Here is a 26,127-nt window from a genome sequence, read left to right on the forward strand (position 1 = left end):
CTTTGTCTAATGCTTGGCTACTCAAGCTAGCATAAGGAAATACGGGGTAAAACCGCATGCAGTTCTTCTGTGCAAATGCCTCTGCTAAAATAAGCTACTAACCCAATCTGAAGTCACAGCTGTATTAAGCTAATATCAAGAAAATGGTAAACTCTTAAAAGTAGATTCCCCCCACAGCCTCTTTGGCTTTCTTGGAAGCCTTAGTGAATAAAGACAAATTAAGAGCTGGAGTGCTCAAAGACATGGACAAGGCAGATTAAAATGAGCAATAGGTAGAAATCTGCCCCCCCCCCCTTTTTTTTTAATCTTAATATTTTGGGCTCTCTTAGGTTTAGAGTAAGTTTGGGAAAAAAATCTCAGTCGTCCTGAATTCTTATCAGCTGGATCCTGACGTCCTTCCTGAGGCACACTCCCACTAACCTGAGCGTTTGCCTGAAGAGGAATTAGGTGGAAGCTGGCTACGAATTGTTAGTTCTATTTTAATACTTGGGAAGTATTATAATGACAATGGGGAGAGACAAGTATGTAGGCAGATCAGATAAATATTGACTTGTGTTTGACAAAGAACTGTTTTAAAATACCTATAGGGTGCTGGCCCTGGCCGTGCCCTTTCATTCCTGCTTTCCTGCTTTACGCAGTGTCTCTGGATGAGATCCTATCTCACCGGCATCAGCGGCAAAACTCCCAGCCGCACTGGCAGGGCTGTAATTTCACTCTTCAAATTAACATGTTAAAAACTCTCATACGCGTTGTCGTATAAGGTGGATAAAATAAGAATGAAATAATTTTGAAGGCTGTTCCTGTAATACAATGAAAATAACCATGAAGGAACTATGGACCAAACTCATCTCTCATCTAGCTCTACTGAAGTCAGTCTATGTAGAAGGAATTAAGCAATATAAATGCAATTTTTAATTGAAATTCCACACTTGTGGGTATTTCACATATCCAAGAAACAGGAAAAAGAACAGAAAATCTTCCCAGATACTTATGAGTGCACCTAATAAAATTATACATCCATTAAAAAACTAAACCAGAAGCAAACGATGAATAATTCCTGCAAGTAAACAATATAAACATAGAACCAAGCCGGAACGGGCAGCCTCCCTCCTCAGCCTGCGTGAACTGGTTCTGCCAACAAGCGAGCTGCAACCCTGTCATCACGGCCGTGGATGAGTGCGTGCGCGCACGAGCAATGAGGAAAGCACTTGAAACATGATGTCACCTGGAGCTGTGGCTGGGCAAACCTCGAATGGCACAAGATTACATTTTGAGAAGATAAAAGAAAATGAATCATGTGAAACAATTAGATGGGCTCTATGGACTCTGCCCTAGAGTCTGGACGGGGGTGAAGGAGACCACGGCCGCGGAGCTGGCCTGCCCCGAGCTGGGGCTGGGTGAGGAGACGACCCTGCCGCCTCGAGAGCGCTGGCACTCGCAGAGCCTGGGTGAGCGTCTCCCACAGCTGTGACACAGCGGCAAACCGACTATCTCAAAAGCAAAGGAGCACGGCTTTGGTTTTCAAGGGCTCTAGAAAAAAAGGGCTGGATGCAATTCTGGATCATTTGTGGTATTTGAGAGGGGGCAAAAAGTAAGAAATTTGCAATGAGCCTACATGGAGGGAATGATGATTTTGCAAGCTTCATACAAAATGTATTTCTGGGGATAGAAATGGGCTGTTCTAAAAAAACAAATATACCGACAGAACTAAGGTCCTTAACGTTTCATGGGCAGAAATCAGCAAGTATCGTTCACTGCAAGTTTTGCAGCCCCAGAGCTTGAGGGGTATCTTCCAAGTGGTAACTTTTCTCTTTCTATGGGAAACTCCATAGCTGTATTTAAGGGAGAAAACGCTTGGAGATGTGTGCTTAGATGTGTACGTGTACATGTGTGTGTATACAGTATCTATGTGTAAATACTCAGGAGAAAAAATAAGTGCTGGCTCCACGACAGGACAAAATGAAACTGGGGCCGGCCCAGGGTACGTTTTACGCCCAGGAGGGAAACTGATGGGAGACGAGCGCAGGTGGCCCTTCCATCCAGAGGAGCGGGACTGTGAGTGCTAGTGCGAGCGTAAGGAAGGGAGGAGGCTCTCCCCGCAGTCCCCCTCGCCTGCCTTTTCATGGCACCCGCGTTTAAGTGTTTTCCGGGGAAATCCCCAAGCTCTTGGTGCGATTCAGGCATTTTATCTTCAGGTTAAGAACGGGGGCTGTCTTTATCCCCAGGTAGATTATATTCATTTTTTTTATCAGGGTCGTCATGGGAGGAGGAACGACAAAGAGGAACTTGCTGAGATTCCTACTGCCGCCGGGGGAGGGCACCGCGGGGGGCGACGGGGGCGCACGGCCCGGCCGGCAGGGGGCGCTCCCGGGCGGGGCGCCGCACCTGTGCGGGCGGGGCGGGGCGGAGGGCGCCCGGGGCGGGGGGCGGGCGCACCTGGCGGGCGGGGCGGGACGGGACGCACCTGCCCGCGGCCCCGCGGCCGCCCGGGCGCTGCGCGGCGCAGCGCGGAGGCTGCCGGCAGCATGGCCCGCCTGCTGGGCACCCTGCGCAGCTCCCAGCCCGTGGCGCGCTTCCAGCGCTGCTGCGGGCTCTTCCCCGCCGGCGAGGAGGGCGGCGGCGACCCCGCGGAGGGGGCCCGGGACCGCGGCGCCTGCAATGGCGCGGGCGCGCAGCGCCGCCCGGCAGCCGCCGGCCGCGGCCCCCCCAACGGGGTGCGGAGCGGCCGCGGCCCGCAGGTGAGTGTCGCGGGGGGCGGCCGGGCCCGGCCGTGACTCAGCAGAGCCGCCCCCCGCGGCCGTGCGCGCCGGGGCTCCCCGGGCGGTGTCCCCCCGCTGTGCCGCCGCGGACCGGGAGGAGGGATGGCGGGGCCGGGCTGCGAGGGGGCGCCGGGGCCGGGGAGCGCTGCGCGGGGCGGCAGCCCGGCATCATCCCGGCCCCGCCGGGGAGGTGTTGCTGGGCTTCTCCGCTTGCCCCCGTCGCTGGCGCCCCCGAAATGCGATAATCGGTGTGCGCGGGGGTCTGCCTGCAGCGGTGCCCGCGGGAGCCCTGCAGCAGCGCTGCCTCACCCGCGACGCGCCTTTTCCCGCAGGCAGCGCCTGGGAGCGCGGTTCCATTTACCGTGGAGCTCTCCCCTCCGGGGGTGCGCCTGTTGGGGCGCTTCGCTGACCCACGGCTCCTTGCGGGGCGAGGCTGGGCCCGGCGAGAGCTCTGCCCGTAGCTGGGCCGCTGCTGCCGCCCGGGCCCGTGCTGCCTCTTCGCTGCTTGTCGCCGCGGGGGTCCGGATGGAGACGGGCCGCGCTCGCCGCTGGCCGGGCAGGTGCCGGTGTTTTACGGCACGGCCTGTAATTCACTTGTGTATCTGAAGGGAACAGGCAAGGGCATGACGCAACCGATGTGTACAGGTTGGATGACCTGCTTTTTCTCTTACTGTAATGACTTGAAGTCATTAGCAGATCACTTTGTGGTGCCTTTTGGGAAGGAGGTGTGATAATGGTCTTCCAAACTCTACCCACAAAATAAACACGGGCCAGCCGGGAATGCTGCAGCCCTGCCACTCCTCCCCTCTCGTACTATTTTACCCTTCCCTGTTGTACATCTCGTGCTTGGATTTCCACTTCAAGCATCTAAAGTTCTTCATCAGCCGCTGCTTGACTCTTTCGCAATTAGAAGATAAGGAAAACTGGGGTAGTCCTTCAGTCTGTTCCCTTCTGAACGAACAACAGCAAACTATTTTAAGAAAATTATGCAGATAATTCATGACAAGACTTATTTTCACTACTTGCTTTTGAACAGTAACATGGTTAATGTAACAGTATTGATACTAAAATCTCATCCAAATTACTGCTCCGTGAACCGAGCCATTCACCCGGAGCAATTGTTTTGAGTTGCACGAAATAAGACATGACTTCCTTTATGTGAAGGGTGAATATGTCCTGGGTAAGACTCCCTGAGACCTGGAGATAAAAGCAGAAGGTTTTGTTTCCACATAATTAGGACAGTCACTTCTGAAACATGTGAAAGTTGGGTTCAAACCCAAAGAAAATGGAGATGGGAGTTAGTGGCTTGAACAATGTTTCAATGAAGTGCTAGAATCGTAAAGACAGACTTTCTGCCTCTGAAAATCCATTTATACAAAGAGGGTCTTCTGCAACCTGCCAGAAGATGCAGAAAGTGAATCTGGATCTTCCTTATGCCAAAACCCATAGTCGCTGCTCTGTTGCTAAATGAACTGGGGTTGCCCTGATGTATCTGTAAAGAAGTAGATATATGAGCCTAGTGGCTTTAGGAGTCTAATAGGCATAGCAAAGTCCTTGGCCATAAACTCTCTGTGGACAGTGGTATTTTCTTGCTCTTATCTGCAGGTGTTTGCAGAAAGGTGCTCAAACACTACCCCTGCATCTTGGTCCTGGTGACCTTGGATGGCTCTGTGCTCAGCTTGAGCATCCCTTCTTGAAGCTTGGGGGTTTCAAAGTCCGTATTATTAGAACAGAAGGTTTCTATGAGTTAGTAACTTTCATATTACTTAGTCTTTACTGCCACAATGCAGTAGTCTTAAAGGTTTTCAGGTTCTGCTACGTAAGTTCTTGGATGATCAGAAGGTTATACCTGTGAAAATAGAGTATATAATTGCATGCGTGAGTGAAGAAGGCATGAACGGTTGGCCGGATGCTGGAGCTGCCTCAGCTCCATCTCCCCAGGATGTTCCCCGTTTCGTGTGCCGAGGTGGCTCAGCTGGAGGGACTCTGGGGAAAGGGAGCTGAGGGTTAGCAGCTGGTGGTGGTTCAGGATGGGATGGACACACCTGGTAGGGATGGATGCCATACTGCGTGGAGAGAGGGGTGATCCCTCAGGAGGGTAAGGAGACAGGACAGGTGTTCATCTGGGAGAAGGAGGCCTTTAATTACCTGCATGCATTTGTTGCCAGCAGTGCTGCTCGTGATGCATCAGTGTCATCTTTTATGTATATCCCACAGATTATATGTGTTTTTTTTTAAAAAAAGAAGTCAGCAAGGCCTCATTACAGTGGTCAGCACCGCAATGAGTGGCTGTACTTCTGCATCGTTGTAATTCAGTCCCATCTGCCCCACAGGAGCTGCCCTGAGATGACGAGACAAGGAATGAAGTGCTTAGATATGACAGTGAGGGCTGCATGTGTTTCTTAAATATTGAATCAGTTGCCTAGCCCATGTTCTTGATGTTCCCTTGGTTACCAGATCAGTTAGAAACACTTTTTAATACCTCAGGTGAAAACTCAAGATATCTGAGGATGACACAGAATGGTGCTAGTCCAACACGCTAGCTGGATTTATGCCCTGGCTTGGACTTATTATTGAACCCGTGGGCTTTTAGTGAGGGAACTGTCGGCTTTTATTACTATGGAAGACAAGACAGTAACTTCTTGTAATTATCCTGCCTCTAGCTAGTACTACTTTGTTTTCTGTACTCCTTTCCAATATGAGTTTGTTTCGCAGGGCATTTGTTTCTGAAACTGCTTGGAAGATATCTTTTCCTGATACTCTGTATGAAGTCCTTGAGTTGCACACTTAAAAATACTGACTAACTTTCTGAAGACTTGTCCAGTGTTATAGTGAGTGGCCAAATAAATGTTACATGTATTTAAAAAGTAGAGCTCTGCTTATCTGTAACCTCCTGATGTATTTTTGCTCCCCAAATTGATAGCCTGAATTAAAGGGAACAAAGAAAAAAAAAAAAGTCTTATTCAGATTTCTCAGTAGAGATTTGTTTGTTTTTCTCCATTCTTCCCAGATGCTTTATCATCTCTTGAGATCTATCTTCCTGACTTTGAAAGAGTACAGTTTGTATTTACTCTGTAGTTATACCTTAACTGTCAGAACTACTCCAGACTGGTGTAATGTTTACAGACTGCCCAATCATGTTTAGTGATTGTATGGTTCTTGCTCATGCCTTAGGTGAGGAGGCTAATAACCAGGATAACAGCATGGTGATGGTAACAGAAATGGAAAAGGAAGGTAAAAACTGCACATCTGTCTCAGATGTATTGCAATCCCCCAAAATGTAGTTAATTACTCACAAGACACAGATGACAGCACTGCTTTTGCTGTGATGGGGTGTCTGGTAACTTGAAGCAGACTTGCTCTAGAGCTTGAGTCAAGGTCTCTCTTCTGTGGTGTTCCCTTGGAATAGATTTTTGCATCAGCCTTAGAGTCTTGATTTTCCTTTTTAAATCATATTACTGGCTTACTCTGTTTCATGTTGTTTTGCTTTCCATGCAGCAGTAAGTTGACAGTAGCTGAGGTAGGTTGAGCAGGTGAGAAAAGCCCACGAGCACCATCAGGAGAGCTGGCAGCAAAGCGCTTCTGCCTCAAGCGCTAGTGCTTTCTCCTCCCTAGAGAATATAGCTGAACTTCTGGAAGTTCCTCAGTTTGGAGCTGCAGCTGGAGAAACATGAGATCCAGTTTCTTATTTCGATGGGCTGAGCACGAGGCTCATGTTCCTCAGAATCGCTCCCGCTGCTCTGGTACTTCGTGCTCGGCTCTCCCGTACCCGGTGTGGCAGCCGAGGGAGCTTGTCTCTCTTGCACATGTCTGATTTTTGATTTAAGGTTCCCATGGAAAGCAGCTGATAAGGGACTCATTAGTCTGTATGAACGAGACGGTTTCATTGATGGTTTTGGCCAGCCCTATGAGCGATGGTCCTTTGGAAGATGACAGTACAGTTGCATCCAAGATTCAGTAGCATGTGATGACCCTTTGTAGATCTGTTAATGCTGGGTTTGCTGCTGCTCAGCGAGAGGACCGGTGTCCGCTCCGGAGAACAGGCAGCAAACAAAGTTAGACACGTGCCATTTGTTACCAGTGTCTAGTCATCTTTTAGATCTTGCTGTAGAAACACCTGATGCTAATAAAGTTTGTGATTGTGATACGTGTCCTGCGTGGCCGGGCAGTGCCTGCTGCTGAGGGAGCTGCTGCCGGCGAGGTGGGTGGCGGTGCGGGGGGCATGCGAGGGGCCGCGCCGGGAGCCCGAGTCCTTATGCCGAGGATTAGGTGCTTCGTGACTCAGCGCTTCCCGGCTCACAGCCTGAGTCATCTTTTTGGAGGCTGCTGGACCTCGTAATGAGGAGCTGTCAGGATCCTAGGATTAATTCCAGCACTTGGAGGTGAGCCACTTACTGTTTTATAATGCTGCTGAATGTCTTAGGCCATTAGTTCAGATATCAACCAGAAGAATAAAAGCTCATCTGCTGTCGTTTTTCTCCTTTGGGTCTCTGGAGAACAGGGGTAGGTTTAATGGGCAAGGAGCCAGAGAAAATTTGTTCTCCCTGGAAGATTCCTTTGGAGAGCCAGTTCTTTTACTTGACCTCCTGTATATGCTCTGCAGGGAATATATATGGGTCATCTGGATGATGGAAGGTTATTATGGACAGCTATGGCAAGTAAATCCAAGGTCTAGAAGGTACAGGTAGTGTCTAAACAATGAGATTATTATTTAAAATGGCTATTCAAGTTCCTGCTTTATAGGACTTCGTATCAGTTCAGTACAGTTAGCACCTGTAACTTATTTTTCCAAGGTAAACTGCTATTGGTCTAGATTTAGAGGTACATGAACACTTTAATATAGGGTTATGTTGCTAATTTATTACTATTTCATTTTACTACTATATTTGTGAATATTTACTACTAGATGTAAAAAAAAAAAAAAAGTATGTTTAATCCTTCCTTTTGAAGACAACTGGCTGTTGCAAACTACTGCTAATAGAGTTCCCTGAGCCTACCGGTTCTGGTACGCACGAAGCTGTGGGGTCATTCTGTAACAGCAGACCAGGTCATTGTTATCCCCTTTGCAGCTAGCTTGACTTAACGTAATTATAACTGCTTAGTTATGCTAACCGGTTTCATTAGCTGTATTGCCTTCAGTGTTCCCTATTGACATTTCTCTGTGCATTGAGATGCTGTATTTTCCAGGAGAAGAGTGTTGGACACCTCAGTCATGCCATGAAGATCGAATGTTTGCATGGGGAAGGGCTCAGAGGCATTAGCAGCGAGGAACCAGTTCCTTGACAAATATAAGGCCCACGGACCAGGATGTATGGCACGAAGCTGAGGACAGAAAAAGCAAAAGACTGTAAGAGGGGTCTAGGGAGGAGAAGGGGGTATGTACGGCAGGGCGGCTGTGATGCCAATGTCACCGCTACCTGTGAGGTGCCAGGGTGAATAGTGAACTCGCACAGACTGAGCTGTTAAGCCTTGCAAGCACCCGTGCCAGCAGCACTGTGCTGAGCAGTGCTGGCACAGAGAGGCTGCTGGGGTGCCAAGGGGGCTTCAGCCACAGAGTCACCTGTGCAGCGGCATAAGAGGTCCTGGCCTTGAAGCAGCAGAAGAGATCCTTGAAGCAGCGCTTGTTGGCAACATTGGGTTACATGTTGGTCTCTTTGTGCGTTTCTCCTTCGGAAACAGAGCTGACATCGGCATGGCCTGCACTAATTGCAACTAATAATGAGGCAGCAAGTGAATTGAGAACATCTTATCTATGGCTCTCATCCCCAGGGGCTGGCTGGCTGCTGAGGCTCCAACGTGCCTCTCTACAGTCACGGCTGCAATTCGAACACTATGTTCTTCCCGTTTACAGTGGTCTCTGCCTTCCAGGAGCACATCTACCTGGGACTTGCATATTGCAATACTTAACCCTTGTTTGGCACTACCTTAGAAAACTGCTCTTTGTCTTGAATCATGGAACTGTCTGCTGGGGAAACAGTCACTTCTCCCTGTGCTGGTGCCTGATTATAATAGATTAAAAAAATAATAATGTAGTTGTCTGAAAATGGTATGGTATTACTCTGCCCATTTATCTTCCAGAAGCCTTGCTGCTCTGTGCTTCTCAAAATAGACCTCTACCGTGAAACTGATCTTTGTGCAGAAGCAGGCTGACTGGATTCATGATGCTGCTGGGTAGAAATATGTGACTAATCTATGGTGTCAAATTTCCAGGCTGTAGTTAATTTCTAAAACCAAGTCTTAAGATGAGAACAAACTTTTTGCTCTGAAAAGAAATGTAACAGTGAAGTCCTGGCTCTCCACGGTCATTTGGCTGTTCACGCATGCTTCTGTTGGGTTAGGTTAGGCTTCTGTTGGGTTAGGTTAGGCTTCTGTTGGGTTAGGTTAGGCTTCTGTTGGGTTAGGTTAGGCTTCTGTTGGGTTAGGTTAGGCTTCTGTTGGGTTAGGTTAGGCTTCTGTTGGGTTAGGTTAGGCTTCTGTTGGGTTAGGTTAGGCTTCTGTTGGGTTAGGTTAGGCTTCTGTTGGGTTAGGTTAGGCTTCTGTTGGGTTAGGTTAGGCTTCTGTTGGGTTAGGTTAGGCTTCTGTTGGGTTAGGTTAGGCTTCTGTTGGGTTAGGTTAGGCTTCTGTTGGGTTAGGTTAGGCTTCTGTTGGGTTAGGTTAGGCTTCTGTTGGGTTAGGTTAGGCTTCTGTTGGGTTAGGTTAGGCTTCTGTTGGGTTAGGTTAGGCTTCTGTTGGGTTAGGTTAGGCTTCTGTTGGGTTAGGTTAGGCTTCTGTTGAGGAGCTCCCATCAGCTGGGAGCTCCTCAAACCTGGTGTGCTGGAGGAAAAGTGAGTTGAGGGGCTTCCCACTCCTCCTTCTCCAGATCTCTGGAGAGCAGCCTGGGTATCTAGCAGCCTTGCAGGTCCTAGTAATGCTCTGACTCATGTGTTTTGGCAGGAAGTCAAAAATAAGAGGTGGTGGTGCTCACAGGGAGCTGGTGTGTGGGCAGGGTGGCCGTCTAATGCTGTGCAGTTTGAAAACTGTTGTTGTGTGACGCATCCTTCTTCTGTCCAAAAAACACTTTTAGTAACACTCATCCTTTGGAGATATGAAATACAGTTGAGTTTCAGAGGAATTTTTTTGATCTCCGTTTCAAAGCTGGAGTCCCTGTTCTTCTGAGCTGTCTGTAATTTACTTTCTCTGGTTCTTAACTCATGTTTTTCCCTCCCTCTGTCCACAGCTGCCTAACCCTTAAAATAACTACCTCAGACACTTTCAGGTGTAGACTCTGTGGTGCACCTCACAAAATTGCAATCTAATTCTTGTGAATTAAAAGGCAATTAAACAAACCTGTTCTCCGACTGTAAAACAGGGAGGAAGGAAACCTCTTCCTTCTGCCCTTCCCTTTCCTGCTTCTCTCTTGCCCTGTTATTTCCTTATTGCACAAATCAGCCAGTTCTTCCTGGAATGTAGGAGGATGCTGAAGTGCATGGGAAGCTCACCCACCATTTTTGTCGGGGCACCTGAAACAGCCGTTTCCGCCCTGCCTAATCTCTAGCTGGCAAAGCAGGGCTGGTTGCTTGCTGAGAGGATGAAGGAGGTGAGCTGCCTTCACAGTGCTCGTCAAGAAGTAGATGCACACAGCCCTACTTACGCTGGTGTTGTGCAGCTTTCTTGGCAGGCAACTGCTGTTGACACTCATCAGCAATTAAAAACAAAAGTGTAAGAACTGGATGTCTGAAGAGTTACTCGGGCAACTGGAATGGCTGTGAGAGGGGCAACTTTCCATAAAGAGTGTGCAAGGAAATAAAGACAAAGGGTAATCCCTTTGCATCAGGGATGTGTGTACAGGTGTTTGCTCACAAGTCTGAAGACGGTGGTGGAAGGTAGACCTCTTTGGGTTTCTCTGATATTGGAAGAAAAGGGCTGAAATATCATTCTGATACCATGAGGCCACTGTGTGGAGAAGATCAGATCATCTTGCCTTTTTATTAGCAACTAGCACAAGCTCTGAAGCATATGAGCTGGTAGGAATCATGGATGTCAACTCTCCAGGCATCTGCTAAGAGGGGAATATATGAAGTTGAATGGTGTGTGAGTTTGAGTGCCATGAAGAACACCTTTTGATGAGTACAGAGGCTCTTCAGAATAGGTTTCATAGCCACATGGAAGTAACTAGTTGGAAATGTAGGCATGAGAGGCATGCTGCCTGTGAGATGAGTTTAGGAAGAGCTGCAGGTAGGCTGGAGGGCAAGAACAGAAATCGAGTAGTCATGTCAAGTTGAACGTATAGTTGAAAATTGACTTCTATCCCATAGGTGCAGATACCTATTGAACAACCAGGTGTAATAAATACTTAACTGCAGAATGGGAAATGATAAGCTTGGTAGCACTTTCATGGAGGGAAAAAATGGTTTGAGGAGATCGTGGGCAGAGATGGTTCAATGGTGGCATGCTGTTCTGAAAACAGCCTGCAAAATGAATGAATAGTGCAGGACTATTCCTTCAGCATTACTGTGTCACGTCTAATCTTTGGGCACCATAGTTCAAGACAGGCATGTTAAGTGCTGTGTCTGAAAAATGCTAAATATCTTCTGTGAGAAATACCTAGTGTTTAAGCAGTGGAAGAGAGAGCAGTTATGTCCTTTTTGTACGTTTGTAACAAGCTTCTCCTGTGTCAGCCTTCAGAGGAAGGAAACAATTTGTTCCTTGTCTGAGGTAGATAAGAAAATAGTCATAGGTTTAAATTTCAGTAGGAAATTTTCAGGCTAGGTGGCAGGAGAGCAAAGCACAGGGAGATCGCCTGGAGCACGCAGTGGAGACTCCACCATCGGTGTTGGTAAGGACAGGTTAGACAAACTTCTGTCAGAGTGATGGGAGTGTAAACTGTCTGTCCTTGGTGGACAAGCTGGACTAGACTTTGGTTAGGCTGTCTTGGGAAACACGAGGTTGTCCTTCCAGCTGACTGCAGGCATAGTCCTTCACGAGCAATCTCAGTCTCGTTAGGAGCCATTCCCCTATGTCTCTGAAAAAGACTTACGGGCTTTTCTTTTTTCTTTTTTTAATTAGGAAGACAACATAATCAATTTTTTTCCTTCATTGATTCTTCCTATTAGTTGCCTAAACAAGTGCTTTGTCAACTCTAGTCTTATTTTATTCCACTTTATATTTAAATGACTTGGTGGATTCTGTTACATCTACTTGTGTTCTTTCAACAGAATGAAGGTGGGCTAATTATGTTACTTTAAGAGCAATATATAGAAATATAACCTATAATTCATTCTACCTCCTGAGTATTAATCAGAGTGGAAGGGAAAATAATCTGAAGATTTAAAAAATGAAATCTTCAGGGATAAACTGAGGTGTCTTAACTGTGTCCTGGACCCGTCCTAGCTGCAGCTTGCTGGGTGTGTGTTGATCGTGCAGGTGCGTGTGCCTGTCTCAGCTGACCATCCTTTGCAGTCTGAAGGGGAAACTTTGGATGAAGACGCGCTGATGTAAGATGTGATGAATGGTGTGACATTGATGGGGCAAGCATTGTGCCCAGCGTGGCAGCACTGGTGGGAGTCCTGGACACACCTTTCCTGTTTCCCACTTGACTGCTCTCAGCCTTTGGTCCTGCAAAGCCCGGCCTGTTGCAGCCTTGAAGCTTCCAGCCGTCCTGGTGCTGCATGGCCAGCAGCACTGCTCTGCTGAAGCACCTTGCTGAGAGCGTTACATGATGGCCTTTTTTGGTGTTTTGAATAAATTAAGAAACTACTGAAATGCAGCCAGAAGTCCACCTGATTTTTAGACTCCTTGCTTGTTTTGTGCCCGAGACTACTAAAAGCATTAGGGTTGTCTGGCTTGATGCTCGCACGTTGTAACTTCTCATGCAGAGATTGTCTTGCTTCTGCGTCAGATGATGATTCAAGGCCATGTCCCTAATCATTATGCCATTAGTGCATACCACTATAAATGCATGTGCAGCAGCTGTGAGTTGGATGTTGCCTAGTTGTGTAGTAGTCAACAAGCCCTTTCTGCTAATAGCAGACCTGGTCAGAACTTTATAGCATTGAAGGAGGGTTTTCTCGTGATTTCTGTCTCCATCCCCACATTTCTTAGGTTTCAGTTAGCTCTAGGTGCCTCTCCAACAACAAGGACGCTATATAAACTGGACAACTCTTGTTATCTGGCTGCATCCCATTTTGGAGGGGGGGAAAAGAAAAAGAAAATAATGACCTGATTAAAAGCGCTTGAACAGAGTGGGAAGCTGCACATATAGATGAGCTTGGTTAGAGAAGCTTTTCATGCCTTGGGGCTCCTTATGTGCATTTTGTAGGCTCTGTGTGCTACTGCCTTCCCCTCTGCTGTCTCTGACATCTCTGCAATGTCTTCCATGTGTCTGTATCCCTCCTTTGCTGCCTCCTCCCTCACCACCGGTCCTGTGCCCCCAAGCGCTCCCTGCGAGGGGCTCACGGCCGCACCAGGATCTCCCACTGGGGCACAGCCCCTTTTTCCTGGCCACCCTCTTCTTTCATCTGGGAGACGTGAGTTTCTAGCATTGGTGCTCCCAGGAGAGGTGGACACTTAGCTGTGCAGATAGGTGGAAGAGCTGAAGCTTTTGATATCATGGTTTTTGTTTTTTCTTATTTTCCAAAATCTGATTGCTGATACCTAATTTTTGGTTGTGAGTTGATAGGTTGTTTTATTAATTGGGTACAGTTAATAAACATAGAAGTGACTTAAAACTGACTGCTTATACAGAATACTGCAAAGCTGAAGGTTTTTTTTTCCCGCTGGTTATACTCCACACAGTACTGCGCTGTGGGACTGAGTTGTCTGATTTATATTTTCTGTGTACAGCAGCATCTATATGGGAATTTTGGGCTTTTTTGTTTTTTCTCGTGCCTGGTCTTTGGTGGCTTCTCTAAATTTTGTGCCTTTTTGCAGCATAAAAAAATCCCTCCCGTAAGTGAGAAGTATCCCAATGCATTAACTAGGGGCTTTGGGAGGGAAATTCCTGATCTTCTGCAAGGCGATTCTGTTGGAAGGGAAGCAAGGGACTTCAAGAACTTTAATTAAACATGCACGTCTTCTGAAAGATCCAAAGTAATTGAGAGCTGAGAACAAAGTGTTGGTTAATGGTATCTCTGGGTCAGGCTCTGAGCCTTAGATGTCTGATGCTGCAAAGCTTGTCTCTAGAGACAGGGCAGGGAAAGCCGGTGCCTGTTTAGTGCTTCGACGAGAGAGATCCTACAGAAATTGGAAGGAGGGGTATCTTTACATAGCTTTTTTTTTTTTTTGGTCTTGTGGGGGGTATATCTCTGCCTAAAAATACATTTTGGATCCATTACATTAGAGGTTCAGCTGCTGTTCCTTTACTTCAACTACAAAGTCTAGATTTTCTTTATGTATGTGCTGTCTAAAGTGGTGGATTCCTGCTGTACCGTGTCACCGTGCTAGTGTCTCCCAAGAGGCACCGTGGTGGTGGTTTGATCGGCTCTGCTGGCCCTGTCGTGACCGCTCCGCAGAGAGGCTTTGGGGACCTTCCTGCGCTCCGGGGGAGGTCAGGTGGGTGCTGCGGCAGCGCAGGGGCTGCGCTCGGACCCTCGAGTGCGCGTGGGGCAGCACCTAGGGTGGGTGACCCACCCGTGACCACTGTGCAGAGATTGCGAAATTAGGATGACCTACAATAGCCATTTTCTGTGCCAGTACTTCAGGTGAGTATTTGATTTATGGAGACTCACATGAATGTGTGAGTCTCTTGTAATTTGAGCAGTTAACTTTTTCAAAATAGATACTTTATAGTGGATGAGAGGCGTCATTTGTGTGAAATTACCTGTCTCCTATGTCTGCGAAAGTCATGGCTTATTACATCTTGCTTCTGAAATGTTCTTAAAATTCTGACGTTCTCTACAGCCTTAATTACTGCCCGTTAAAACTTCTGTCATCCGGACGGAATAGTAATGGAGATGGATGGAGGGGCTGACTCACTGGAAGTGCTTCAGAGGTTGTGGAAGGCATCAGGTCACTTCAGTACATTACATACAAACAAGTCTACAGATCAGAGTTATTGAAAAACAGAGATTGAATAAATTTCTGAGAGTGTTAGAAGATGTTAAACAGTCACACAAATAATTGTAATGGCTTTTTCCTGCACTGGGGTTAGAATGAGAATAAAAAGGGAAAGCACTTCACAAAGCACCGTAGTCTTTGCTTTCTGCAGATATAATGGATATAAATAGTAAATGTGAGCTAACTGCTGCAACCGAATGTCGTGGGCCAGGGTACAAAGGTGCATGGAGTGGACTTTCTGTGCTTACAATGCTTTAGGATCACAATGAATGAAAACAAACCTTTTTTTTTTATTACCATACACTACCTAAAATGAAGCGGAGTGATTCTGTGATACCTTGCAGGCCTAACGTGTGGCTGTTACCATCGGGTGTCTCAGGCGTGGTCTGTTTGTCCCCTGCCTCGCCTGTTGGGCAGTCCGCAACTGCTGGTGTAGTGTTTTAAAAAAAAAAAAAAAATCTTAAAAAACCAACCAAACGAAAACACCCAAACAAGTGGGGAGTGATTTCTGATAGAAAAAGAAAAGAAGAAAGAAAAAGGAAGGTTTTAAAAATCACGTGGAAAGACTTGGCCCTGCCTTCTGCCTGGAAATGTATTTTAACTCCAGATTTCTTTTAGAACCTGAAAAATTATTTTTTTTTTCCCCCACAAAACAGATTACTGGAATTAGAAAGTTTTATCCCTCATCCCACGAGCCCAAGTATAAAAGAATTACCTTAGGGATATGTCTGATCATCTTTCATCTAAAGCACACGAGCACATAATTCCTAATACGTTGGAGATTGATGCTTAATTGAGGAATTAGCGATCCCAGAAGAGAGCTTTCTTTGGGGCCATGTAAGTATGGCCAAATACGGTTTCAGGATCTCAGACAGAAGCATCAGAGTTGCTAATTGCACTGGGGGTGTTTTCTAAGTGGTGTATGAGACTCGAGACACTTAGACTGATTGCTCTGTCATTCGGCCAGCCATGGCATACTGCTGAATTATCTTAGAGGGATGCCAGTAACTCGTCTGTGACCTCTGTTACTAATACCTGGGGGAACACTCCTGTGACCCCAGTGTTTCAAAAGCGTTGACTCATCTTTTCTGTTTATTGATGCAAAAATCCATTTAAATAAGTTGTTGGGTTTTTTCTGTGATAGCTGAATGGATGCAACTTCTTTCTATCTTGCTTTTGTTGTTTTCATGCAGTTTGCCTCATCTCCATATTGAAAGCAGATTAAGGGACTGGAATTTCTAATGGCTTTTACGATGAGTCACAGTTGCGTGTCTAGACTCCTTAGACAATTTTTATATTTTCTCACTAGCACGTAGGATGAGAATTTCTCTCTGGTAGATCAGTTACACAGTCAAGTCCAAGCATAATAGTTTTCCTCTTAGAAGAGTTTTAGGAGCTTATGTCAAAGCTGTATCTTAACTTAGTGTGCCTATGCCGAAACCTTCACGATCCCTTCTCAGCTCTCATCTTTAGGAAGTTCTTTCATCTCATATTTACACAGCCAACTTCCATATTTTATTTGTTTCTTTTTGGGGAGATGGAGAGAGACTAGATTGGCTCCCTTGCTCCTGCCCCCAAATCAAAAACTCTCTTGATATCCATCTCCTTTTTCCTGAAGTGTACAGGTGTTTTATATAAAATGTGATTCACCTGCATGGTGCTCCTGCTAACAGGGTGGGAGGCTTCTTAGTGGTGTACTAGTCCCGAACGGCAGCAACAGCAAACCTCGTCACAAGTAACCAAAGTCATGGCCTTAATAATATACGCTGTTGTGTGGCTTCCCAGCTCCAGCGGGCTGGGTGCAGCCTTTTAGAAGAGAGAAAACGAGTATGTTAGGTGGGGTACATCTAATAAAATCATCTAGCTGCCAAATCCAGAGAGCAGTGAAATCTGTAGCTTAAGAAAATGAATAAATTACGAAACAGTGTCACCTGATTCTGTTTGCAATATATCTGTTGGTCATGTTTAAAGAGACAACCTGGTTGTTGTTTCTTAAAGATACTGGAGTGAATATTTGGTGGTGACAGGGGCAGCTCTTCTCTCTGCCCGCTCGCAGCCTTGTTTCCCCCGGATCAGCTCATGCAGCTGTCATTACTGAGCCAACTCACACGTAAGGGCTGTAGCTTACAGCCGCAGCATCACAGCGTGGGGCGATCCGATGAGCATCCCACCGTGGGGGGACGCAGGGTCGGAAGCGCACGGAAGAGCCCGGTGTTGAGGGCAGTTCAGAGGATGCTGTTACCAGCGGCACCCGACGGCAGATTTTGGGGACTAGCAGGGTAAACTTTGCCTACTAAAATGAGGCAAATTTTAAATTAAATGGTTCGGTAATTGCAGTTTACTTTTTTAATCTCAAAACACATTTCCTGTGAAAGCAATGGTGCCTCTTTTTATCTACAGATGTAGAACGTCAAAATTAATGCATTGGTACCCTTTCTTAAATATACTTGATTCCCCTGGAGGAAAGACTGATCCGATCTCTTGAAACTCTTTGTCAATGTGACTGCTATCCTTAATTAGTTTGAACAGATTTCTGATCTGCGGGAAATGTAATTGAGCTGTCACTATAGTCTTCATTTTATCATAAAAATTGAACTTAATTTCTTGACACTTGTTCCAACAAATTATTTGGTTTAAGGGCTGGGAACTATAACAGTTAAAATATCTTAAATGTTTGATATAATTTGGTAATTCACTAAAACTTTCTAAAATCCTCTCATTTCCAGGGTTGCGCACAGAAGTATATTGTGAAGAACTACTTCTACTACTACTTGTTCAAGTTTTCAGCTGCTTTGGGTGAAGAGATTTTTTATATCACTTTCCTTCCATTTACCTACTGGAACATAGATCACTCTGTGTCTAGAAGGATGATAATTATTTGGTCTGTAAGTATTTCTATGACTTACTTAAACATGCGCTTGTTAATTCTGTAACTGTAGCAAATGAATATTTAAGAGTAAGAATAACCCTTCAAACAAACAAAAACCCTTCAAACAAAAAAGTCAACGTTATTTATATGTGTAACTTATGCGTTCATGAAGCAGAGGCATTGCGCTGCTGAGAGAGGAGGCGAGAGGCATGAGCTGACGTGGGGTGGCTGTTTGTCTCCGTTACGTCTTGCACTGACTTATTTTTTTCAGCCCAATAACTGATTGAGCTGCTTTTGATAGGGTTTGCACAGAACAGTTGGGAAAACACTTCCTTCCCAATGTATCATGGTATTTTAAGGATCCTTCTTTATAATTTTAGGAAATGTTTCTCTTACCCCAATTTCTTCTGCATAACCTGTTCATATAGTTCTGGCTCAGTTGAAATCAGTATAAATCTAATAGGAAGGGGATTGCAGGCTGCAGCGGAATAAACAGGGTGCTTCTGCAGTCACTTAAGGGGGGAAAAAAAAAAATAAATCAGATTCTCTGTCGAAAGCTAAGACTTAAAAGCATTGATTTTTGTTAACACCAGAGCATTCTCAAATTAACTGGCTTCAGCATTGCTTCAGCCTTCACAAATACGGTTTGGGGTATCCAGAATAATGTATTTCCAATCTGGCACTGAAAACCAGTAGATAGCCAGGCACTTCAGTCTGGGAATGGCTGTTGTTTTGTTGCGGCCACTGCTCATCTTGGTATCGATCAGATCTTTGCTGCCCAAATAAGACCGTTTTAGAACAAAGAAGGGAGGTAGGAAGCATCTCTGGCAGATGGCAGACCCTGGAGGTTTAGCTGTCAATCTACATTGATTTAAGAAATTGAAGCTTGGTAAAAACTTGGATGTGATACCTAGCTTTGTTTCTTTACAGTGAAGCTTCTCCCTGACTTAGTCAATTCTGGTTAATAATATTCTGTCTTTTATCCAAAGAATATGATGAGAAATAATAAAACCAATCTGAATTGGGTCATACAGTTCAAAAGCACCCTGTCTTGGACAGAAGGCATCAGTAGTTCTGTGTCAGTAATCCTAGTCAATACATTTTATAAAGAGAACGTGGAAAATAACTTGCAGATGAAATTTAGAAGTAGGTGGACGCTGTATAATTAGAGTTGGGTTTTGGCCAGGAGTACACCTACTGCTTCTGGAAACGTGCCACAGAAGATGATAATTGGTAGTCACTGCCTTCTGGGTTTGCATATTGCTCAAAAAGTGACTCTTTAGAGCTCCTTGCATGCCTTTCTGCAGGCTTGCCTTGCCTTTACCTTGCAAGGAGTTCATCTGAGTCCTGGCCGTATCTAGGCTGGTTTAATTAGAGAATTCAAGCGTGTAATATTATGATTATTAATATTATTTTTCCAGTTACTGAGGGAGTTATGGAGTTGCATTTTATATGGAAAAGGGGAAAAGTAGAAGCTGTTTTAAATACACAGACTTGTGACAATGTTTTTAAAACATTTTAATTATATGTAATTGTGAAATGGCTAAAAATGTCTATGCAGGCTATGTGTTAATGTTAAGGCAAGCTCAGCTGGGTGGCTTGTTTGCTGGGGGGCAGGCTGTGACCAGGAATCAGCATTCACGGTGCTGTAAGTGGTGTCGGTCTGTCGTAGAGACCTTGGTTGTGCATGCAACAGCAGAATCGGCTTAGCTGCATGGGAAATGCCATGGTGTTTAAGGTGATAAAGCTGTGCTTTTAACTTACTGGAGGTTTTGGTGATAGTACTGGAAGGACACCTGTCTGGTGACACGGTGGTGAGCAGGAGTGCAGATCTGCAGGCTATCTGCAGTTCAGAGTTTTAAAGAAATGCTTCTGTTTCTGCATGGATGACGATGTGGGGCTGAGAACAGCCATGTTAAATAAAAGTAAAAATCCAGCTGGCCCGAGAGTCTCTGACAAGAGCTGCCAGTAGAAGGCTGGGAAGAGCATGAAGGGGCAAGTGCAGCACCCGGGCACGGTCTGCAGAAGGCTCTTATCCAGGGGAAAGGAGTCGGTATCGAACGCAAAGCCTGAATGAGAAGGTAGTAGCAGTTCTCTTTTAACACTGTTTGGGATGAGGAGAGGTTGTTAGTGAAGCTCTGAAGAGCAGTGCGAGAGACGGTGGACCAGCAATGATCATCTTGTGAGCCTGGTGCAAAGCACACGGGTACGCTGGGGGCACGTGCCAGTAAAACACGGCCGGCGGGGATGGTCGTGACGAAGGGGGTTAGACCTCTGTACGGGAGAAGTGGGCTTACCCTTGGACAGTGGAGAAGCAGAAGTGGTACTGAGTGTGGTACTTCATTTTGTGCTACCGGGGGCTTAAACCGGTGAGTTTCTGCTGCAAGTCAGAAATGACAGAGTCAGGGTCCCAGGATGAATCACAGGAGTTTCTTCCCTTAAAAATTAAAGCAGTATTAATGCTGTTTACAAGACCTTCCTGCCATCTTATCTGTCATGGTTTATGCAGAGCCAGTCACCCACATTTGTGAAAGATAAATTCGAACTGGAGCGGGGCCAGGGATGATTAGGGAGCAGGCTATTTCCTGAGCAGAGACTGAAAGCTTAGATAAGTCCCTAACAAAATGAAGTCGGAGAGGGAGTGGGGCTGGCTGTAAACACCAGGGGAAGGAAGGAGCTTCTTGAAATAAAAGTACAGTCAGAAGAAGAAACGTGGACAAGGCAGTTGTAAATAAGCTAACTTGAAGCCAAAGGTTGTGAAATAGCTCTAGAAGGGCGAAGAGCAGTAAGAAAAATCATGAAGATAGTTTATTTCAGCAGCAGCAGAGGAGTGGACTTTTGGTGTCCTGGGATGTCTTCTCCAGTCCCGGGTCCCCAAAACCGGCTGCTCGTGGATTTCCGTTTAGCTGGGTGGCTCTGGGAAACGCTGGCTGTGGCCACATCCAGATGCTTTGGGAGTTTAAAGCAGCATGTTGTGCTTCCACTGTGCCTTTCCTCTGAGGATTCACGGTGTGTATATACATATATATAGGTTTTACCTTTCCCTTTACGGCTAGACGAGGGAGATAACTGCCTGAAACCTCTGAGCAAGATGCTGGGTCAGTGCTGAAGGTACCCTGGTGTCTTTGCTTCCCTTCTCCAGCTCTTTGAAGTAAACACTCTTGAATCTGCACAGATGAGGCTTTGATGCCTGTGACTCTTGCTACTTCAACCAGGAAGCACAGAGGTGAAAAATAACTTCACATGAACCAGCTCCCAAATGTACTTTAAATTTACTGCACATCTCAGCTTGAGAAGTGGAAGTTCAGTTTGTTTTTTTAATCTCTGCACCCCTTCAGGGTTGAAAGCTTTATTTTGGTGTGGAATTTCAGATGTAAGGTAGAGACCTGGAAAAAAACAGTTACAGTTTCTGCTTGCTATTCAGCATGCTTGGAAATTTTTTTTTCTGGTTATTTTTTTCAGGGTGCGTGGTTGTAAAATGTATCCACACCTCTTTTGACCCTATAAAACTTGAATTTATACAATATAAATAAGAGCGTGGACTTTGTCAGGGCAGGTGTGGAAGCTGCCAGTGTGTAGGAGCGATAAGCTGCTGACTCAGGCGAAGGTGGCACCTCCGAAGGAAGGCAGAGTTTGGGTGCTGGCGGTGCCAGGCGGGTGCCCGCCGGGCTGCGTGTGCCCCCCCGGGCTCCTCCAGTGGTGCTGGGCGCGGACCTCTTCAGCAAGTCTGAGAAGGTCCTGGGTCTGAATCCACGGCAATTCAGCTTCCCATCTTGCTTTTCAGAGGAACAGTTTTCCAAAGGCTGTCAGCTTTTGGTTACTAGGGAATGGTGAGCTCTGAACTCCGGCTCTCAGGGAAACCAGGAGTTTCATAGCCAGCAGGAATTTACCTGCAGTCATGATGCCACTGACATTACCGTGTGGCGATTGAATCCCTCGATGCTGCTTTGAAAATGCACTTTGCAGCAAACTCTGGGTTTAGTGATTGTTCTGTGTTTGTTAGTTTTCTTGCTTTTGCAACATTTCACCAAAACGTTTTCTTGCTTTTGCAACATTTCACCAAAACGTTTTCTTGCTTTTGCAACATTTCACCAAAACGTTTTCTTGCTTTTGCAACATTTCACCAAAACGTTTTCTTGCTTTTGCAACATTTCACCAAAACGTTTTCTTGCTTTTGCAACATTTCACCAAAACAAGCTTGGAACAGCTGATAAACATTGTCACTGGAAAGTCAAACTCACTTTAGAGCACCATATATTACACTGCATAAGAACATGTAAGACCATATTCAGGCAGGTAAGTAACTACAAAATGTCAGAATGCGAAAATAAATGGTCCATAAAAGAAAATGCCATGTGCAAGACAATAAAGTGTTTATTGAGAGAGAATTTTCTATGTGCTGGTAGCCTTACTCTACCCTTGTAGAAAAAGTGCCAGTGAAACTTTCGTAACTGAGATGCTGGATTAAGGTAAACACTGTGTATCTGATGTCAGTTCAAGACTGCTAAATTTCAATCAGAATAATTTAAGGTGAAGTTTAAATCGGAAACTTTTTGTATTTCACTAGAACTACAAGGTGTAACAGTGTCTCAGTTTTAGGTGTTAGATGATAAACCAGATCAATGTGACAGTAGTTTTTCCTGCTACCAGGAGACTGTGGGCCCAAATTTCTCTTATTTAGACCCATCATGAGATAGTCATCTATCTTACGGTTTATGTCTGAAGATTCTTTTAAAGACAGAGTGAACGTCCTAGGACGTTGGTCGGTTATACTTCTGTAGGCACAAGGCTTTCCTGATCTTCTTGTGGTGGTTTTGTTTTTCTGAAGTCTGACTTGAGAGAGCCAAAGTCTTTCCTCCTATGTATATATTTAAGAAGCTGTCTGTGCTGTCTCTTCCCTCCTCCTGTCCCCTCCTGCCCCTGGCCGTGCCACCCATGCTGCGCTGCCGCGCTGCCGCTTGCCATGGGCTGGAGACCTGCCCCGTGGCTGGGACAACTTGAATAAGAGTTTGAGCATCCCACCAGCTCAATGCAACCTTGAATGTCCCATTGCACCTGGCCGAATCCTTGGCAAAGGTAGTGTGAAGTTCCTGCGCAGCTAGCACGAGATTGATGTGTTTTCTGGAAAACGGCGCTGGAGAGGGCCGATCCCGGAGCTCCCCTAGCCAGCCGCCCTCTCCCGTAAGGCGCATGTGCCTCAAGGTGGTGCCCGGCCTCGCGGTCACTGTTGGCATCTCTGCATGTGGGCAGCATCCAGGTGGCTCGGGGAGGGGATGGGGAGCAGGATGTGATCAGAGGGTGGCTTAGGGCCCCCCAGGCTGTGGGGGCCTGGGGCTCTGCGGGGCTTCCTCCGCCTGGGCTGCCACCAGGCAAAAGGCCAGCGGTGCTGCTCGGTGACTTTCATGGTTATTTCCCTGAAGCCAAACCTTAGTTCTTGGCATTGACTTGGGGGTAGGAGGAGCATCTCCAGAAGAACATACTCTTCCTCACTCTGCTCCTCTTTCACTGTGAAGCAAGTGATGCTTGAGGGGCACAGTCACAGCTATTATCTGTTGCAGTGTTATCTGTTCACTTAAGCCTTAGTTGGGAGATGCTGAGAATAGAAGCTGTGCAGACTGGATGCTTGGTTTAATTTCTGTATCGTGAATCAAAGTCACGTCTGCCTTGACAACCATGAAAAATAGCTGGCACTTTCAGGATACAGTCTTTGCTGCTGCTTGACTAATCTTCAGCAAATGCCAGTTTATTAATAGTGCATCCTTATTTTTTTCCCCTCTTTCCAGTGTTCCCGATGTGCTCTGTCACTCCTATCAGCACACAGAGGTTGTGATAAAAACAAAAGCAACATCATTTTCAAACTGTAAATTTCCTTTCTGGGAAGATGACAAATACTATTGCAGGGCAGGGTTTCTAGAGCCAGGTTATAGAGTTTCTGTTTTGGAGCCAAAACAGCAGATTCAAAGTCAGACTGCCACAGCGTGAGTCTCGGGAAAGAAGTCGCCAATGCGTTTTGACCCCATGTCTTCTCTAGAATTTCATCCTGTCCTTTTAATAGATCGATAGCACAGATGGGAGAGCTGCAAAATCAGAAGTTGAAAATAAATATATTCTGGTTCACCTTTGTTAGCCAAAATATTACAGAGTGCAAAAAGAATTGCTCCTCCTGACCTTTGCACGCCTGTGGGACGGTCGGGTGTGTCTGTCCCCGTGCGGAGGTTGTGGCGGAGGAGGGAGGACGTGCCACACACAGCGCACCTGCAGCACTGGGCCCATTTCCTAAAACCTGCCACATACGGGGTCTGGGCAGCTGCCATGTCAATGTTCCAAAGGGGAAATGGCGCCTTGAGGCGCCGGTCCTGTGCCTCTGCGGAGGTGTGTTTGTCTATGTGCCTGCATACGTGTCTGCACTGCAGCGGTGAGTATGTGCAGCTCTCTTGCTCCCTGCACAGAAGTGCTGCCCACAGAGATTGCGAGAGCAGTGTGGGAAAACCATTGAAAATGGCAGGCAACACCTGCAGGTGAGCAAAAACACTTCCTAAATTATTGAAGCAATACCAGAGGTATGCAAATGTCAAGGAGCCAGCTCACTTCATGGGAGTGTGCTGCCCACAGGGAGGGGAACAGCCCCTCGTCCCAGAGGGAACCCCCGCAGATGTTGGGATGAACGCATTGGCACCTGGACCTATGTGGATGCCAATGCCTCGAGTTTGATTTTTCATTGTTTGCTAAAGCAAGATCTGTTAGAACAAAGATAGATTCCTCTTGTTTACCCCAGTACAAAGCCCCAGGTAAGGATGTATTTTTGGAGACGGACTGTATATATGACTTAGGGCAAAGTCAGAGGAAACCTCAGAAAATGCTGTTGCGCTGCTAGCAATCACTAATTACATTTGCATAGTAAAACGTGATGCTGTTGACCCATAGTGGCAATAAAGCTTTGCTTTTCCTTCACCTGATGCATTGGCTCTGAAGGATCGCTGTTCCCCTCACGCAGCCCAGGCTGCCTCAGCAGTATGGTAGAGTTTGAGGGAAGTCTTGTTTTTGAGTTGCTTACAGCATTACAGAAAAACCCTTTGAGAGGGAAACTAGTGTGTACAACAAGTAAGAAGCCTTTACCCAAGTAATTTTTAAATGGTTCTTGCATTTGTTGTAAGGATTCAATTCTGAAGGCTTCAGAGTCATTTGCATAGCACAGAAAATCCCAAAATGAATAATAGTGTTGTGGGCTGGTGGCTTAGAAAAATGCCCTCCTGTGTCAGGCTTGCTGCCTTGGCCCATGTGTTCAGCCTGTGCTGTTACAAATGTGGGCCCCTGGGGAGGGATGGCAGCTTTGGCGCAGCCTGTGCCGCATGGCATTCCCGGCACGACCACAGCGTGCCATGCTGATGCAGCAGCACCTGGCAATGCAGAAACAGTAGAGGCTGGTTCAACTCTGAACAGATTAGTACTCTAGATTTCAAGCCTGGCTCAGTAAGCCAGGCTGCTTACTGCTTCACCACGGAGCAGAATGAGACATGGGTAATGCATTCCCTTGCAGAGCAGGAGGGAGAGCCTGCCTCGCCTAGCCCTGGGCTCTCCTCTGCCTGCGAATGCAGCTCATGGATTAAGCATAAATGAAGTGCCCGGTTTGTGTTTCACCGAGGCAGAGCAGCCGGCTGGGCACGCAGGAGCTGCGCAGCCCGGGAGCTCCTGGGGCAGGGAGGAGCAGTGGTGACAGCCCCGCAGGGATGGGCCATGCCCGTGCGGCTTTGGAAGAAGGGGCTGGGGGATGAATTTTATTTCCCACATCTCCAGCTGGTGCTGCCATGTCACTGTCAAGTCATGCTGCAAGTATTAGGGAGCTGACCTAACTTCCTGAGGGTCCCCACCGTGGCAGCAGTATGCGAGCAACTTTTCCTTATGTGTCTGTGCGTGTGCACACCTCAATGCAGAAGGGAAAGCAGCGTTTCCCTGCATTATGTGTGTGCGTGGTTGTTGCTAGTGATCCCTCCACCACACCTCTACTCCCGTGCCATGGTCCACCTTGCTTTTGCCATCATTTCTTTAGTAAGGACTCGCATCGTGGCATTTGTCACCACCGTAGCTTGCAGGACTTGAAATACAGAGGTGGAGCAGACTCCCTTAGCCTCCCCTAACAGGGCGCTCCCGTGGGAAAGCGTGGCGGGGGTCTCGAGGTGGGGGCTCCCCGTACGGACCTGTCTGATGCCCAAGAGCATCACTTTGCTTCTGCCCAGGTATGGGCCACGCTTGTGCGTGTCCAGTGACCCAGGAAGGCTGGGGTGCTTTTCCCTTTCCCATCCTTGAACTCCAGGTCCCTCTCCATCCCTGCCAGCCGAAGCAGCCCCTCTCGTTTGCCAACACATCTTTGTAACTTGAGTGTGAAACGGTTAAGTTTCATTTTGGAAGGTTTGAACAGTCTGAGGTATGTGGTAGTTAGAGCTGCTGCCGTCAGCTTTCAGAGTAAAG

At 46.7% G+C, this 26,127-nt stretch overlaps 1 protein-coding gene across 1 annotated transcript in view; it reads left to right on the plus strand.

Annotated features, from left to right (window-relative positions):
• The first annotated feature begins 2,525 nt into the window (after positions 1-2,525).
• SGPP2 (sphingosine-1-phosphate phosphatase 2) overlaps positions 2,526-26,127 on the plus strand; it is a 37,542-nt gene continuing 13,940 nt past the window's right edge. The window contains exons 1-2 of the mRNA XM_059822900.1: positions 2,526-2,738; positions 17,519-17,677. Coding sequence (XP_059678883.1) covers positions 2,526-2,738; positions 17,519-17,677 — 372 coding nt within the window. The remainder of the gene's footprint in view (positions 2,739-17,518; positions 17,678-26,127) is intronic.

Source organism: Gavia stellata, chromosome 11, assembly GCF_030936135.1.
Source record: "Gavia stellata isolate bGavSte3 chromosome 11, bGavSte3.hap2, whole genome shotgun sequence".
In the NCBI taxonomy this organism is placed as follows: Eukaryota; Metazoa; Chordata; class Aves; order Gaviiformes; family Gaviidae; genus Gavia; species Gavia stellata.